The sequence below is a fragment of the Salmo salar genome, chromosome 13 (genome assembly GCF_965601325.2).
Source record: "Salmo salar chromosome 13, fSalSal1, whole genome shotgun sequence".
In the NCBI taxonomy this organism is placed as follows: domain Eukaryota; kingdom Metazoa; phylum Chordata; class Actinopteri; order Salmoniformes; family Salmonidae; genus Salmo; species Salmo salar.
The window spans coordinates 4,724,846-4,741,683 of record NC_138303.1 but is presented as its reverse complement, the minus strand read 5'-3'; the positions used below and the strand labels follow the sequence as shown (position 1 = coordinate 4,741,683).

Sequence of the window (16,838 nt, the reverse complement as noted above, 5' to 3'; positions counted from 1 at the left end):
TTAAACTCTACTGTACTCTACTGTATTAAACTCTACTGCACTGTACTCTACTCTACTGTAATGTACTATACTATACTCTACTGTAATGTACTATACTATACTCTACTCTACTGTAATGTACTATACTGTAATGTACTATACTCTTCTGTAATGTACTATACTATACTATACTATACTGTAATGTACTATACTATACTCTACTCTACTCTACAGTATTAAACTCTACTGTACTGTACTGAACTCTACTCTACTGTAATGTACTATACTATACTATACTGTAATGTACTATACTATACTATACTGTGATGTACTATACTATACTCTACTGTACTATACTATACTCTACTGTACTATACTCTACTGTACTATACTCTACTGTCCAAACTTGTGAACCCAAATGTGGTTTGTTACTACTATGATTGCCCATTGTAGAAAATTCAATTGCAGAAATTCCGTTACAAATGTTTGGGGAAAATTCCATTACCGATTTGGTAACGGAATTTCAAGTTTCAATCACTTGATAATTCATAAACAACATGTATATCAGTAAAATAACTATAACTAATTGGTAGGTCTACCTTTACTTGTTGTTGTGAACTGTCATGATCCTCCTCCTCATGAGTGAGAGAAATTTAGACAATATTGTGGTTGTGGTAACAGAATTACAAGATACAAGGAAATATTTCTTAAAAACTCACAGAAGGCAGAAAAATGTCTCCAAAACTAAATATACAGTTAAGTGTTGATATTCATTTGCAGGGGTCTTCAACATTATTTGTGTGTTCACCGGACATGCTACGTCGCTCTCTCTACCGCACCTGCTGTCTTCGACTGTCTCTCTCTCTACCGCACCTGCTGTCTCTACCTCTCTCTCTCTACCGCACCTGCTGTCTCTACCTCTCTCTCTCTACCGCACCTGCTGTCTCTACCTCTCTCTCTCTCTACCGCACCTGCTGTCTCTACCTCTCTCTCTCTCTACCGCACCTGCTGTCTCTACCTCTCTCTCTCTCTACCGCACCTGCTGTCTCTACCTCTCTCTCTCTACCGCACCTGCTGTCTCTACCTCTCTCTCTCTACTGCACCTGCTGTCTCTACCCCTCTCTCTCTCTACCGCACCTGCTGTCTCCACCCCTCTCTCTCTACTGCACCTGCTGTCTCTACCCCTCTCTCTCTCTACCGCACCGGCTGTCTCTACCTCTCTCTCTCTCTACCGCACCTGCTGTCTCTACCTCTCTCTCTCTACCGCACCTGCTGTCTCTACCCCTCTCTCTCTCTACCGCACCTGCTGTCTCTACCCCTCTCTCTCTACCGCACCTGCTGTCTCTACCCCTCTCTCTACCACACCTGCTGTCTCTACCTCTCTCTCTCTACCGCACCTGCTGTCTCTACCTCTCTCTCTCTCTACCGCACCTGCTGTCTCTACCTCTCTCTCTCTACCGCACCTGCTGTCTCTACCTCTCTCTCTCTCTACCGCACCTGCTGTCTCTACCCCTCTATCTCTCTACCGCACCTGCTGTCTCTACCCCTCTCTCTCTACCGCACCTGCTGTCTCTACCTCTCTCTCTCTACCGCACCTGCTGTCTCTACCTCTCTCTCTCTACCGCACCTGCTGTCTCTACCCCTCTCTCTCTCTACCGCACCTGCTGTCTCTACCCCTCTCTCTCTCTACCGCACCTGCTGTCTCTACCCCTCTCTCTCTCTACCGCACCTGCTGTCTCTACCCCTCTCTCTCTCTACCGCACCTGCTGTCTCTACCTCTCTCTCGCTCTACCGCACCTGCCGTCTCTACCTCTCTTTCTCTACAGCACCTGCTCTCTCTAACTCTGAATGATCGGTTATGAAAAGCCAACTGACATTTACTCCTGAGGTGCTGACCTGTTGCACCCTCTACAGCTACTGTGATTATTATTATTTGACCCTGCTGGTCATTTATGAACGTTTGAACATCTTGGCCATGTTCTGTTATAATCTACACCTGGCACAGCCAGAAGAGGACTGGCCACCCCTCATAGCCTGGTTCCTCTCTAGGTTTCTTCCTAGGTTCTCGGGCCTTTCTAGGGAGTTTTTTTCCTAGCCACCGTGCTTCTACATCTGCATTACTTGCTGTTTGGGGGTTTTAGGCTGGGTTTCTGTACAGCACTTTGTGATATCAGCTGATGGCTTTATAAATACATTGGATTGATTGCTGTATTTATAACACCTTGTAAGGGTGTTTCTGAGAGATGTTTTCTAAGACCCCGTTTCCATCTGTTTGACCAGAAATCAAAGTCTTTGTTTATTCATCATTTATAGGATGGGGGGGGGGGGGCTCGGCTCTTAGCTTTCATTTGACCTCCAATTTGACACGGCTGCTGTGTTAGTGCTCATGGACCCTTTTGGTGCTCGTGGGCCCTGTTGGCCCTATTTGTGCTGATGGACCCTGTTGGCTCTATTTGTGCTGATGGGCCCTGTTGGTGCTCGTGGGCCCTGTTGGTGCTCGTGGGCCCTGATGGTGCTGATGGATCCTGTTGGCCCTGTTGGTGCTCGTGGGCCCTGTTGGCCCTATTTGTGCTGATGGGCCCTGTTGGCCCTGTTGGTGCTGATGGGCCCTGTTGGTGCTCATGGGCCCTGTTGGTACTCGTAGGCCCTGTTGGCCCTATTGGTGCTGATGGGCCTGTTGGTGCTGATGGGCCCTGTTGACCCTGTTGGTGCTGATGGGCCTGTTGGTGCTGATGGGCCCTGTTGGTACTCGTAGGCCCTGTTGGCCCTGTTGGTGCTCGTAGGCCCTGTTGGCCCTGTTGGTGCTGATGGGCCCTGTTGGTGCTCATGGGCCCTGTTGGCCCTGTTGGTGCTCATGGGCCCTGTTGGTGCTGATGGGCCCTGTTGGTGCTCATGGGCCCTGTTGGCCCTGTTGGTGCTGATGGGCCCTGTTGGTGCTGATGGGCCCTGTTGGTGCTCGTGGGCCCTGTTGGTGCTCGTGGGCCCTGTTGGTGCTCATAGGCCCTGTTAATGCTCGTGGGCCCTGTTGGCCCTGTTGGTGCTCGTAAGCCCTGTTGCCCTGTTGGTGCTCGTGGGCCCTGTTGGTGCTGATGGGCCCTGTTGGTGCTGATGGGCCCTGTTGGTGCTCGTGGGCCCTGATGGCCCTGTTGGTGCTCATGGGCCCTGTTGGTGCTGATGGGCCCTGTTGGTGCTCATAGGCCCTGTTGGCCCTGTTGGTGCTCATGGGCCCTGTTGGTGCTGATGGGCCCTGTTGGTGCTCGTGGGCCCTGTTGGTGCTCGTAGGCCCTGTTGGCCCTGTTGGTGCTCGTAGGCCCTGTTGGCCCTGTTGGTGCTCGTGAGCCCTGTTGGCCCTGTTGGTGCTCGTGGGCCCTGTTGGCCCTGTTGGTGGTCATGGGCCCTGTTGGTGCTGATAGGCCCTGTTGGTGCTCGTGGGCCCTGTTGGCCCTGTTGGTGCTCGTGGGCCCTGTTGGTGCTCGTGGGCCCTGTTGGTGCTCGTAGGCCCTGTTGGCCCTGTTGGTGCTCGTAGGCCCTGTTGGCCCTGTTGGTGCTCGTGGGCCCTGTTGGCCCTGTTGGTGCTCGTGGGCCCTGTTGGCCCTGTTGGTGGTCATGGGCCCTGTTGGTGCTGATGGGCCCTGTTGGTGCTCGTGGGCCCTGTTGGCCCTGTTGGTGCTCGTGGGCCCTATTGGTGCTCGTGGGCCCTCTTGGTGCTCGTGGGCCCTTTTACATGGAAATTACTATTAGCATTATTTAGAGACCCTCTCCTCCCCCATAGTTGGATTTAGGCCCCCCCCCCTTGTAATTCGCACTCTGGAACAGTCTCAATGTCATGTTTCTGGTGGAGGACTAGTGTCTAGTATAAACACCTGTTGGTATGTAAAAACCCAGCTGTTGCTCTACTTCTGTCCAGTGACATACTACTTAGAATGAAGCAATGTATTTAAGAATAGGTTACAGAACGGAAGAGGTGTTCTAGAATACGTTATAGAACAGAAGAGGTGTTCTAGAATACGTTATAGAACAGAAGAGGTGTTCTAGAATACATTATAGAACAGAAGAGGTGTTCTAGATTACGTCATAGAACAGAAGAGGTGATATAGAATACACTATAGAACAGAAGAGGTGTTCTAGAATACATTATAGAACAGAAGAGGTGTTCTAGAATACATTATAGAACAGAAGAGGTGTTCTAGAATACATTATAGATCAGAAGAGGTGTTCTAGAATACATTATAGAACAGAATAGGTGTTCTAGAATACACTATAGAACAGAAGAGGTGTTCTAGAATACATTATAGAACAGAAGAGGTGTTCTAGAATACATTATAGAATGGAAGAGGTGTTCTAGAATACATTATAGAATGGAAGAGGTGTTCTAGTGTGGATATTGGAACATCATTAGATCCAAACCCCACCCACCCACCTTATAGGCCCTTCCCTGGCCTGGAGGATGGGGCTTGGCTAGAATGGACTGCTCCCATCTGTCCCTCTCTCTCCTCCTGCTCACAGATTGGTTGGCCAGGGGAGTGGGTGGGCGGGGAGGGAGGAGGGTAGGAAGGAGGGGGGATGGTGAGGTGGGGGAGGGAGGGGAGAGGGGGTCTGGGGGAGGTGGGGAGGGGCGGGGGGGAAGAGGTAGAGGTGAGGGAGGAGGAGGAGGTGGGGGAGAGATGAGAGGAGCGGGAGCGTGATGAAGGGGAGGTGTGTGTGCTGCGGGGGAGTTCGGGAGGCTGGGGGCAGTCACTGATCTGTTCCAGGAGAGAGGGCATGTCCCCCTCGATCTTCTCCAGCACCGCCGCCATTTGCTTCTCGATCTGTTCGATCACGCTGTCCATCTGCCAATCAGTAGTACTACTACCATGACCTCTGACCCCGACCCCTCCGTGCTCCAGTCCCCCATACATCCCTCCTCCACCCCCGCTGCCGTACAGAGAGGAGCAGTAGGAACCCCCGTACCCGCCCAGCTCCACCTCCTGGCCGTATGCGGTGGTGTGTCGGCCTAGACTAGGGGAGCTTCCCAGCGCCCCTACGGTATAACTGTAACCCCCCTCGGACGGTTTGGGTTCCCCTCTGGACATGCTGAACTCTACACTGTGCCTGTCTGCCCTCTGGTCTCTACCGATGGGGCTCGCATCACCTCTTGGCCCTATCCTAGGTCCTACTCCTGAACCTACCCCTATTCCAAATATCCCTGCCCCTGCCCCTGCTCCAAATGTCCCTAGCCCTCCCGTTTCCATCCCAGTTCCTACCCTCATGGAACCTACACCCACCCCAACCTCCAGTCCAGCAGGCCTCTCAGCTACAGCCTCAGGGAGCTGGGTCTGACACCAGCTCCCGTCGTCCATCTCCTGCTTCTTCTCCTCCACTGGAGCCTGCACTGCGGGCCTCCTGTCAGCGGGTGGCGCTGTGGTAGTAACAGGAACTGTAGGAGTGGTAGAGGCAGCAACGGGAACTGTAGGAGTGGTAGAGGCAGCAACAGGAACTGTAGGAGTGGTAGAGGCAGCAACAGGAACTGTAGGAGTGGTAGAGGTAGCAACAGGAACTGTAGGAGTGGTAGAGGCAGCAACAGGAACTGTAGGAGTGGTAGAGGCAGCAACGGGAACTGTAGGAGTGGTAGAGGCAGCAACAGGAGCTGTAGGAGTGGCAGAGGCACCAACAGGAACTGTAGGAGTGGTAGAGGCAGCAACGGGAACTGTAGGAGTGGTAGAGGCAGCAACAGGAGCTGTAGGAGTGGTAGAGGCAGTAACAGGAACTGTAGGAGTGGTAGAGGCAGTAACGGGAACTGTAGGAGTGGTAGAGGCAGTAACAGGAACTGTAGGAGTGGTAGAGGCAGTAACGGGAACTGTAGGAGTGCTAGAGGCAGCAACAGGAACTGTAGGAGCAGCAGGGCCCTGGCCGGTGTTGTGGAGTTGGGCGGCCATCTTGCGCCGTTGGGTGGTTGGAGTCTCGGGAGCGACAGAGGGCGGATGCTTCTTTTCAGCGTTGCTAGGCAACGATGACGCTGCTCTTTTGGGTTCAGGGACGGAGATGGGGGTGGGGTCCTGGGGCTTGGTGATGTCAGGGGTTACGGTGGGGGTAGGAAGTGTTTTGGGCTCTGGGGTTGTTTTGGTTTTGCCCAATGCGGCAGCCATTTTGCCTGACGTCTTCTTCAAGGCTGGCTTCTCTGGCTCCTCCCCTGGAGATTTGCAACTGGCACTTGATTGGCTGGGAGGTTGAGAGCGCTGTTCATTGGTGGCAGAAAGAGAGATCCCTACGGAGGGACTTGGAGGGATCCTCCCTCCAACACTCTCCTCCTCCCCCCTCCTCCTCACCCCTACTCCCCCGTTCATTTCCTCCCGCTCCGGGCTGGTTTCAACCGTCACCTCTAGAGATACGCTGCCTGGTGTCACCCCTCCTTCCTTACTCTCCCGTACTCCTCCTCCTCCTCCTCCCCCCCTGGACCTCACCTCCTCCTCCCCCATGCCCTCCCGCCGCTGCCGCCTCGGCTGCAGCAGCTTCAGATGCACGAAGACGCTGCATGAAGGTGGTGACTCTGATCGCTTTCTGTAAAAGAGAGAGAGAGGGAGGGAAGGGGGGGGATGTAATCAGACAATACATCACAGTACTGTACCTTCACACATCTTTACAGCATTACCTCTGGTTTGTATAGTTTGGTCTTAGTGGGAGGATATATAAGGAGATACAGTCTAATGACAAATATTTAACATTGAAGCACTGAACTGATATCAGTCGATGTGAAGCAGTTATGAACACTGCAGTGCAGACACGAAGCCAAGGCTGTGAAACATGTTGGACGAAGCCAGGCTGTGAAACATGTTGGACGAAGCCAGGCTGTGAAACATGTTGGACGAAGCCAAGGCTGTGAAACATGTTGGACGAAGCCAGGCTGTGAAACATGTTGGACGAAGCCAGGCTGTGAAACATGTTGGACGAAGCCAGGCTGTGAAACATGTTGGACGAAGCCAGGCTGTGAAACATGTTGAAGGTCAATAATTTGTCACTTCTTGACTTGGGATTGGGTGAGTGATTTCAACAACTAGACTGAAGCACAGTGTGTATTGGTCAATGAACCAGGAACTACTTCAGAAGAATGATGAACCAGGAACTACTTCAGAGGAATGAAACTTAACCACAGTGTGTATGGGTTAATGGACCAGGAACTACTTCAGAGGAATGAGACTTAACCACAGTGTGTATGGGTTAATGGACCAGGAACTACTTCAGAGGAATGAGACTTAACCACAGTGTGTATGGGTTAATGAACCAGACACTACTTCAGAAGAATGATGAACCAGGAACTACTTCAGAGGAATGAGACTTAACCACAGTATGTATGGGTTAATGAACCAGGAACTACTTCAGAGGAATGAGACTTAACCACACTATGTATGGGTTAATGAACCAGGAACTACAGAGGAATGAGACTTAACCACAGTATGTATGGGTTAATGAACCAGGAACTACTTCAGAGGAATGAGAGTTAACCACAGTATGTATGGGTTAATGAACCAGGAACTACTTCAGAGGAATGAGACTTAACCACAGTATGTATGGGTTAATGAACCAGGAACTATAGAGGAATGAGACTTAACTGCAGTATGTATGGGTTAATGAACCAGGAACTACAGATGAATGAGACTTAACCGCAGTATGTATGGGTTAATGAACCAGAAACTACTTCAGAGGAATGAAACTTAACCGCAGTATGTATGGGTTAATGAACCAGGAACTACTTCAGAAGAATGATGAACCTGGAACTACTTCAGAGGAATGAGACTGAAGTACAGTATGTTTTCATTTTTTAAATTTGAAATTGAACCTTTATTCAACTAGGCAAGTCAGTTAAGAAGAAATTCTTATTTACTATGACGGCCTACACTAGCCAAACTCGGACGACGCTGGGCCAATTGTGCGCCGCCCTTTATGATTCCCAATCACGGCCGGTTTTGATACAGCCTGGATTCGAACCATGGTGTCTATAGTGACACCTCTAGTACTGAATTGCAGTGCCTTAGACCTCTGAGCCACTCGGGAGCCAGAGTATGTATGGGTCAATGAACCAGGAACTACTTCAGAGGAATGAAAAAGAGACAGGGCCGGGCTGGAAGTCAATCACTGCATCTCAAAAATCCACAGTGGCTTTCTTTCTTTTCCTTCATCTGCACTGATCCGAACAGAGCTGGACAAGGGAAAGCAGATGTCCTTCATAACATTTTACCATTTTGCTTTCACGTGACCCATGTATCCTAGGCCTAGATCAGTGCAGATGTAGGAAAGGAAGGTTAGGAAAGGAAGCAAAAGAAATGAAGAACACTTGAGATGCACCCGAAGAAGAGGAGGAAATCGCAGATGGAACTCTTCTGGGATTGGCTGAGTGACAGTGGGCTGGATCTGAGTGGGAGTGGCTGAGGGAAGAGAGACTTTATCTCACCAATCAGACACGTTTCCTCTCTGTTTCTCTCTCACAGAAACACACTGATGGTGTTCATCTGAATAAGTCTGTTTCGAGACTACTAGTGGTTGCATCCCAAATGGAACCCTATTCCCTATATTGTTTACTACGTTTGACCAGGGCCCTATGGACCAGAGGTGGGGGGTGTCTATTTTTCAATAACAGCTGGTGTCTCATATTAAAGAAGTCTCGAGGTATTACTCACCTGAGGTAGAGTACCTCGTGATAAGCTGTAGACCGTAACTATCTACCAATAGAGTTCTCGTCTATATTATTCATAGTTGTCTATTTACCATCACAAACCGATGCTGGCACAAAGACCACACTCAACCAGCTGTATACGGCCATAAGCAAACAGGAAAATGCTCATCCAGAGGCGGCGCTCCTAGTGGCCGGGGACTTTAATGCAGGTAAACTTAAATCCGCTTTACCAAATTTCTATCAGCATGTTACATGTGCAACCAGAGGGAGAAAAAAACTATAGATCACCTTTACTCCACACACAGAGACACATACAAAGCTCTCCCTCGCCCTCTATTTGGCAAATCTGACCATAATTCTATCGTCCTGATTGCTGCTTATGAGCAAAAACTAAAGCAGGAAGTACCAGAGACTCGCTCAGTACGGAAGTGGTCAGATGAAGCAGATGCTAAGCTACAGGACTGTTTTGTTGCACAGACTGGAACATGTTCCGGGATTCATCCAATGGCATTGAGGTGTATACCACCCCAGTCATCAGCTTCATCAATAAGTGCATCAACGACGTCGTCCCACAGTGACAGTACGCACGGTTGTATTCAGTATTTCACTGTAAGGTCTACACCTGTTGTATTCGGAGTGCGTGACTAATAAAGTTTGATTTGAATCGGGTGCTCTTCGGAACGCTCTTATAGAACCTATTTCTTCAGTATGTCATTGACAAAAAACATGTTTTTTTTTTACACAAAAAACCTGAAAAGTTATTAACTGGCCATGAGAAACGAGTGAACAAGAGAGAAAACGATTTCTGTATGTGAGAGTCTTACTGTTCCCCTCTCTCTCTCTCTCTCTCTCTCTCTCTCTCTCTCTCTCTCTCCATCTCTCTCTTTCTCCCCATCTCTCTCTCTCTCTCTCTCTCTCTCTCTCTCTCTCTCTCTCTCTCTCTCTCTCTCTCTCTCTCTCTCTCTCTCTCTCTCTCTCTCTCTCTCTCTCTCTCTCTCTCTCTCTCTCTCTCCCTCTCCCTCTCCCTCTCCCTCTCCCTCTCCCTCTCCAGTGAACACAGTACCTTCAGCTCCTGGGAACCACATGCAGGGGAGAGAAGAGAGTTAGGGAGGTTAATCACGCTGACACCGCATCACTCTCCTCCTGGATATACTCCATCATCGTCATCATTAGAAACATTCAGAGGAGGCTGGTGGGCTGAGATATCGGTGGACGGGGCTCATCGTAATGGAATAAATGGAACGGCCGTTACAATGAGCCATTCCATCTATATACAGCTTAGTTCCACCCACCAGCCTCCTCTGGAAGCAACAACTAAATCGTCATCGTCGTCGTCATTATCACCGTCAATTTAATCCAGGCAATTTATGGGAACATATAAACACAGGGTTTAACTATCAACAGAGGACATAAGAGTATTTCACTAAAACACGTACGAGTGGGAGGATTCTTACCCTCCACTTGGACTTAGCAAAGTTCTTCTCAAACTGGGCACAGACGCCATCCTTCAGGTTTTTCTCCGAGGCCCCGTTACCAGCAATCCTGACAGACAGAAGAAACATGAGCAAATGAATGGCAGAGATTCAATTAATTAGTTTGTTGTGTGTGTGTGTGTGTGTGTGTGTGTGTGTGTGTGTGTGTGTGTGTGTGTGTGTGTGTGTGTGTGTGTGTGTGCTCACCACTCGTGTAACAGAGCATCTGCAGCTGTGATTCGCAGCATCTGGTCCACCTCCATCAGCCTACACACTAACTCCTTAGCTGAGAGGGGGCAGAGACCAGGAGAGAAGGGAGAGAGGAAGAGAGAGGGAGGGGAGGAGATGGGAAGGGGGAGAGGGATATAGAAGAGAGACGGAGACAGATGGAGACGAGAGGGGGAGAGACAAGAGATGAAGAGAAGAGAGATGGAGAGAGAAGAGAGGGGGAGAGAGAGAGGGAGAGAGAAGAGAGGTGGGGAGCGAGAGAAGGGGGAGAGAAGAGAGGGAGAGAGAAGAGAGTTGGAGAGAGAAGAAAGAGGGAGAGAGAAGAGAGGGGGAGAGAGAAGAAAAGGAGAGGGGGAGAGAGAAGAGAGAGAGGGAGAGAGAAGAGAGGGGGAGAGAGAAAAGAGGGGGAGAGAGAAGAGAGAGAGAGGGGGAGAGAAGAGAGAGGGAGAGAAGAGAGAAGACAGGGAGAGTGAGAGACGAGAGGGGGAAAGACGAGGGGGGAGAGACGAGAGATGAAGAGAGATGGAGAGAAGAGAGAGAGAAAGTATACGGGGAGAGAATACGAGGAGATAGAAGAGAGAAGAGAGAGGCAGATAAGAGAGAGGCAGATAAGAGAGAGGCAGAGAAGAGAGAAGCAGGGAAGATGGAGAGAGAAGAGAGGGGGAGAGAAGAGAGAGGGAGAGAAGAAAGGGGGAGAGAAGAAAGGGGGAGAGAAGAGAAAGGGAGAGAGAAGAGAGAGGAAGAGAGATGCAAAGACAGTAAATTGACGTGAATCTGCAGTAGAGCACTACCCCCCTCTAGTGGCTGGCTGTCTCTACTGGCTGGCTGTCTCTAGTGGCTGGCTGTCTCTACTGGCTGGCTGTCTCTACTGGCTGGCTGTCTCTAGCGGCTGGCTGTCTCTAGTGGCTGGCTGTCTCTAGTTGCTAGCTGTCTCTAGTGGCTGGCTGTCTCTAGTGGCTGGCTGTCTCTACTGGCTAGCTGTCTCTAGTGGCTGGCTGTCTCTACTGGCTGGCTGTCTCTAGTGGCTGTTTCTAGTGGCTAGCTGTCTCTAGTGGCTGTCTCTAGTGGCTGGCTGTCTCTAGTGGCTGGCTGTCTCTAGTGGCTGGCTGTCTCTAGTGGCTAGCTGTCTCTAGTGGCTGTCTCTAGTGGCTTTCTCTAGTGGCTGTCTCTAGTGGCTGGCTGTCTCTAGTGGCTGTCTCTACTGGCTGGCTGTCTCTACTGGCTGGCTGTCCCTAGTGGCTGGCTGTCTCTACTGGCTGGCTGTCTCTAGTGGCTAGCTGTCTCTAGTGGCTGTCTCTAGTGGCTGGCTGTCAATACTGTCTGTCTCTAGTGGCTGGCTGTCTCTAGTGGCTGGCTGTCTCTAGTGGCTGGCTGTCTCTAGTGGCTGGCTGTTTCTAGCGCTGGCTGTCTCTAGTGGCAGGCTGTCTCTCCTGGCTGGCTGTCTCTAGTGGCTGGCTGTCTCTAGTGGCTGGCTGTCTCTACTGGCTGGCTGTCTCCAGTGGCTGGCTGTCTCTACTGGCTGGCTGTCAATACTGGCTGTCTCTAGTGGCTGTCTCTAGTGGCTGGCTGTCTCTAGTGGCTGGCTGTCTCTAGTGGCTGTCTCTAGAGGCTGGCTGTCTCTAGTGGCTGGCTGTCTTTAGTGGCTGGCTGTCTCTAGTGGCTGGCCGTCGCTAGTGGCTGGCCGTCTAGTGGCTGGCCATCTCTAGTGGCTGGCCATCTCTAGTGGCTGGCTGTCTCTAGTGGCTGTCACTAGTGGCTGGCTGTCTCTAGTGGGATGCTGTCTCTAGTGGCTGGCTGTCTCTAGTGGCTGTCTAAAGAAGCAGGCTGTCTCTAGTGGCTGGCCATCTCTAGTGGCTGGCTGTCTCTAGTGGCTGGCTGTCTCTAGTGGCTGGCTGTCTCTAGTGGTAGGCTGTCTCTAGTGGCTGGCCGTCTCTAGTGGCTGGCCGTCTCTAGTGGCTGGCTGTCTCTAGTGGCTGGCTGTCTCCAATGGCTGGCTGTCTCCAATGGCTGGCTGTCTCTAGTGGCTGGCTGTCTCTAGGTACATACCACAGTCAGTCATAGAAGGAGCATACCACAGGTAGTCATAGGAGGCACATACCACAGTTAGTCATAGGAGGAACATACCACAGTCAGTCATAGGAGGAACATACCACAGTCAGTCATAGGTACATACCGCAGTCAGGCATAGAAGGAACATACCACAGTCAGTCATAGGAGGAACATAACACAGTCAGTCATAGGAGGAACATACCACAGTCAGTCATAGAAGGAACATACCACAGTCAGTCATAGGAGGAACATACCACAGTCAGTCATAGGAGGAACATACCACAGTCAGTCATAGGAGGAACATACCACAGTCAGTCATAGGAGGAACATACCACAGTCAGTAATAGGTACATATCACAATCAGTCATAGGAGGTACATACCACAGTCAGTCATAGGAGGAACATACTGCAGTCAGTCATAGGAGGAAAATACCACAGTCAGTCATAGGTACATACCACAGTCAGTCATAGATACATACCACAGTCAGTCATAGGAGGAACATACCACAGTTAGTCAAAGGTCACATAGCCACAGTCAGTCATAGGAACATACCACAGTCCAGTCATAGGAACATACCACAGTTAGTCATAGGAGGAACATACCGGCAGTCAGTCATAGGTACATACCACAGTCAGTCATAGGAACATACATCAGTCAGTCATATGAGGTACATACCACAGTCAGTCATAGAAGGAACATACCACAGTCAGTCATAGGAGGAACATACCACAGTCAGTCATAGGAACATACCACAGTCAGTCATAGGAGGAACATACCACAGTCAGTCATAGGAGGAACATACCACAGTCAGTCATACGTACATACCACAGTCAGTCATAGGTACACACCACAGTCAGTCATAGGAGGAACATACCACAGTCAGGCATAGATACATACCACAGTCAGTCATAGGAGGTACATACCACAGTCAGTCATAGAAGGAACATACCACAGTCAGTCATAGGAGGAACATACCACAGTCAGTCATAGGTACATACCACAGTCAGTCATAGGAGGAACATACCACAGTCAGTCATAGGAGGAACATACCACAGTCAGTCATAGGTACATACCACAGTCAGTCATAGAAGGAACATACCACAGTCAGTCATAGGAGGAACAAACCAAAGTCAGTCATAGGTACATACCACAGTCAGTCATAGATACATACCACAATCAGTCATAGGAGGAACATAACACAGTCAGTCATAGGTACATACCAAAGTTAGTCATAGAAGGAACATACCACAGTCAGTCATAGGAGGAACATACCACAGTCAGTCATTGGAGGAACATACCACAGTCAGCCATAGGAGGTACATACCACAGTCAGTCATAGAAACATACCACAGTCAGTCATAGGAGGAACATACCATAGTCAGTCATAGGTACATACCACAGTCAGTCATAGGAGGAACATACCACAGTCAGTCATAGGAACATACCACAGTCAGTCATAGGAGGAACATACCACAGTCAGTCATAGGTACATACCATAGTCAGTCATAGGAACATACTACAGTCAGTCATAGGAACATACCTCAGTCAGTCATATGAGGTACATACCACAGTCAGTCATAGGAGGAACATACCGCAGTCAGTCATAGGAGGAACATACCACAGTCAGTCATAATAGGAGGAACATACCGCAGTCAGTCATAGGAGGAACATAATACAGTCATTCATAGGTACATACCACAGTCAGTCATAGGTACATACCACAGTAAGTCATAGGAGGAACATACCACAGTCAGTCATAGATACATACCACATTCAGTCATAGGAGGAACATACTACTGTCAGTCAAAGGTACACACAACAGTTAGTCATAGGAGGAACATACCACAGTCAGTCAAAGGTACATACAACAGTTAGTCATAGAAGGAACATACCACAGTCAGTCATAGGTACATACCGCAGTCAGTCATAGATACATACCACAGTCAGTCATAGGAAGATATCACAGTCAGTCATAGGAGGAACATACCACAGTCAGTCATAGATACATACCACAGTCAGTCATAGGAAGATATCACAGTCAGTCATAGGAACATACCACAGTCAGTCATAGGAGGAACTTACCACAGTCAGTCATAAGAGGAACATACCACAGTCAGAAATAGGAGGAACATACCACCGTTAGTCATAGGAGGTACATATCACAGTCAGTCATAGGAACATAACACAGTCAGTCATAGGAGGAACATACAACAGTCAGTCATAGGAGGAACATACCACAGTCAGTCATAAGAGGAACATACCACAGTCAGTCATAGGAGGTACCTATCACAGTCAGTCATAGGTACATACCACTGTCAGTCATAGATACATACCACAGTCAGTCATAGATACATACCACAGTCAGTCATAGATAGATACCACAGTCAGTCATAGGAACATACCACAGTCAGTCACAGGAACATATCACAGTCAGTCACAGGAACATACCACAGTCAGTCATAGTTACATACCACAGTCAGTCATAGGAGGTACATACCACAGTCAGTCATAGGTACATACCACAGTCAGTCATAGGTACATACCACAGTTAGTCATAGAAGGAACATACCACAGTCAGTCATAGATACATACCACATTCAGTCATAGGGAACATACCACAGTCAGTCATAGTTACATACCACAGTCAGTCATAGGAGGTACATACCACAGTCAGTCATAGGTACATACCACAGTCAGTCATAGGTACATACCTCAGTCATAGGAAGATATCACAGTCAGTCATAGGAACATATCACAGTCAGTCATAGGAACATACCACAGTCAGTCATAGGAGGAACATAACACAGTCAGTCATAGATACATACCACAGTAAGTCATAGGAAGATATCACAGTCAGTCATAGGAAGATATCACAGCAGTCATACGTACATAACACAGTCAGTCATAGATACATACCACAGTCAGTCATAGATACATACCACAGTCAGTCATAGGTACATACCACAGTCAGTCATAGGAACATAACTCAGTCAGTCATAGGAGGAACATACCACAGTCAGTCATAGGTATATACCGAAGGTAGTCATAGAAGGAACATACCACAGTCAGTCATAGGAGGAACATACCACAGTCAGTCAAAGGTACATACAACAGTTAGTCATAGAAGGAACATACCACAGTCAGTCATAGGAGGAACATACCACAGTCAGTCATAGGTACATACCGCAGTCAGTCATAGATACATACCACAGTCAGTCATAGGAAGATATCACAGTCAGTCATAGGAACATATCACAGTCAGTCATAGGAACATACCACAGTCAGTCATAGGAGGAACATACCACAGTCAGTCATAGATACATACCACAGTCAGTCATAGGAAGATATCACAGTCAGTCATAGGAACATATCACAGTCAGTCATAGGAACATACCAAAGTCAGTCATATGAGGAACATACCACAGTCAGTCATAAGAGGAACATACCAAAGTCAGTCATAGGAGGAACATACCACAGTTAGTCATAGGAGGTACATATCACAGTCAGTCATAGGAACATACCACAGTCAGTCATAGGAGGAACATACAACAGTCAGTCATAGGAGGTACATACCACAGTCAGTCATAGGTACATACCACAGTCAGTCATAGGTACATACCACAGTTAGTCATAGAAGGAACATACTACAGTCAGTCATAGGAGGAACATAACACAGTCAGTCATAGATACATACCACAGTCAGTCATAGGTACATACCACAGTCAGTCATAGGAAGATATCACAGTCAGTCATAGGAACATATCACAGTCAGTCATAGGAACATACCACAGTCAGTCATAGGAGGAACATAACACAGTCAGTCATAGATACATACCACAGTAAGTCATAGGAAGATATCACAGTCAGTCATAGGAAGATATCACAGTCAGTCATAGGAACATATCACAGTCAGTCATAGGAACATACCAAAGTCAGTCATAGGAGGAACATACCACAGTCAGTCATATGAGGTACATACCACAGTCGGTCATAGGAGGTACATATCACAGTCAGTCATAGGTACATACCACAGTTAGTCATAGATGCATACCACAGTCAGTCATAGATACATACCACAGTCAGTCATAGATACATACCACAGTCAGTCATAGATACATACCACAGTCAGTCATAGGAGGTACATACCACAGTCAGTCATAGGAGGTACATACCACAGTCAGTCATAGGTACATACCACAGTCAGTCATAGGAGGAACATACCACAGTCAGTCATGGAAGGAACATACCACAGTCATTCATAGGAGGAACATGTCACAGTCAGTCAAAGGTACATACCACAGTCAGTCATAGGAGGTACATGTCACAGTCAGTCAAAGGTACATACCACAGTCAGTCATAGGTACATACCACAGTCAGTCATAGGAGGAACATACCACAGTCAGTCATAGGAGGAACATAACACAGTCAGTCATAGGTACATACCACAGTCAGTCATAGGAAC

At 48.7% G+C, this 16,838-nt stretch overlaps 1 protein-coding gene across 1 annotated transcript in view; it reads right to left on the bottom strand.

Annotated features, from left to right (window-relative positions):
* Nucleotides 1-4,400: 4,400 nt before the first annotated feature.
* The window catches only part of LOC106566306 (uncharacterized), a 252,236-nt gene continuing 239,798 nt past the window's right edge, over nucleotides 4,401-16,838 (bottom strand). The window contains 4 exon segments of the mRNA XM_045692717.2: nucleotides 4,401-6,422; nucleotides 6,424-6,516; nucleotides 10,081-10,168; nucleotides 10,306-10,384. Of these exon segments, the coding sequence (XP_045548673.2) occupies nucleotides 4,401-6,422; nucleotides 6,424-6,516; nucleotides 10,081-10,168; nucleotides 10,306-10,384 (2,282 nt within the window).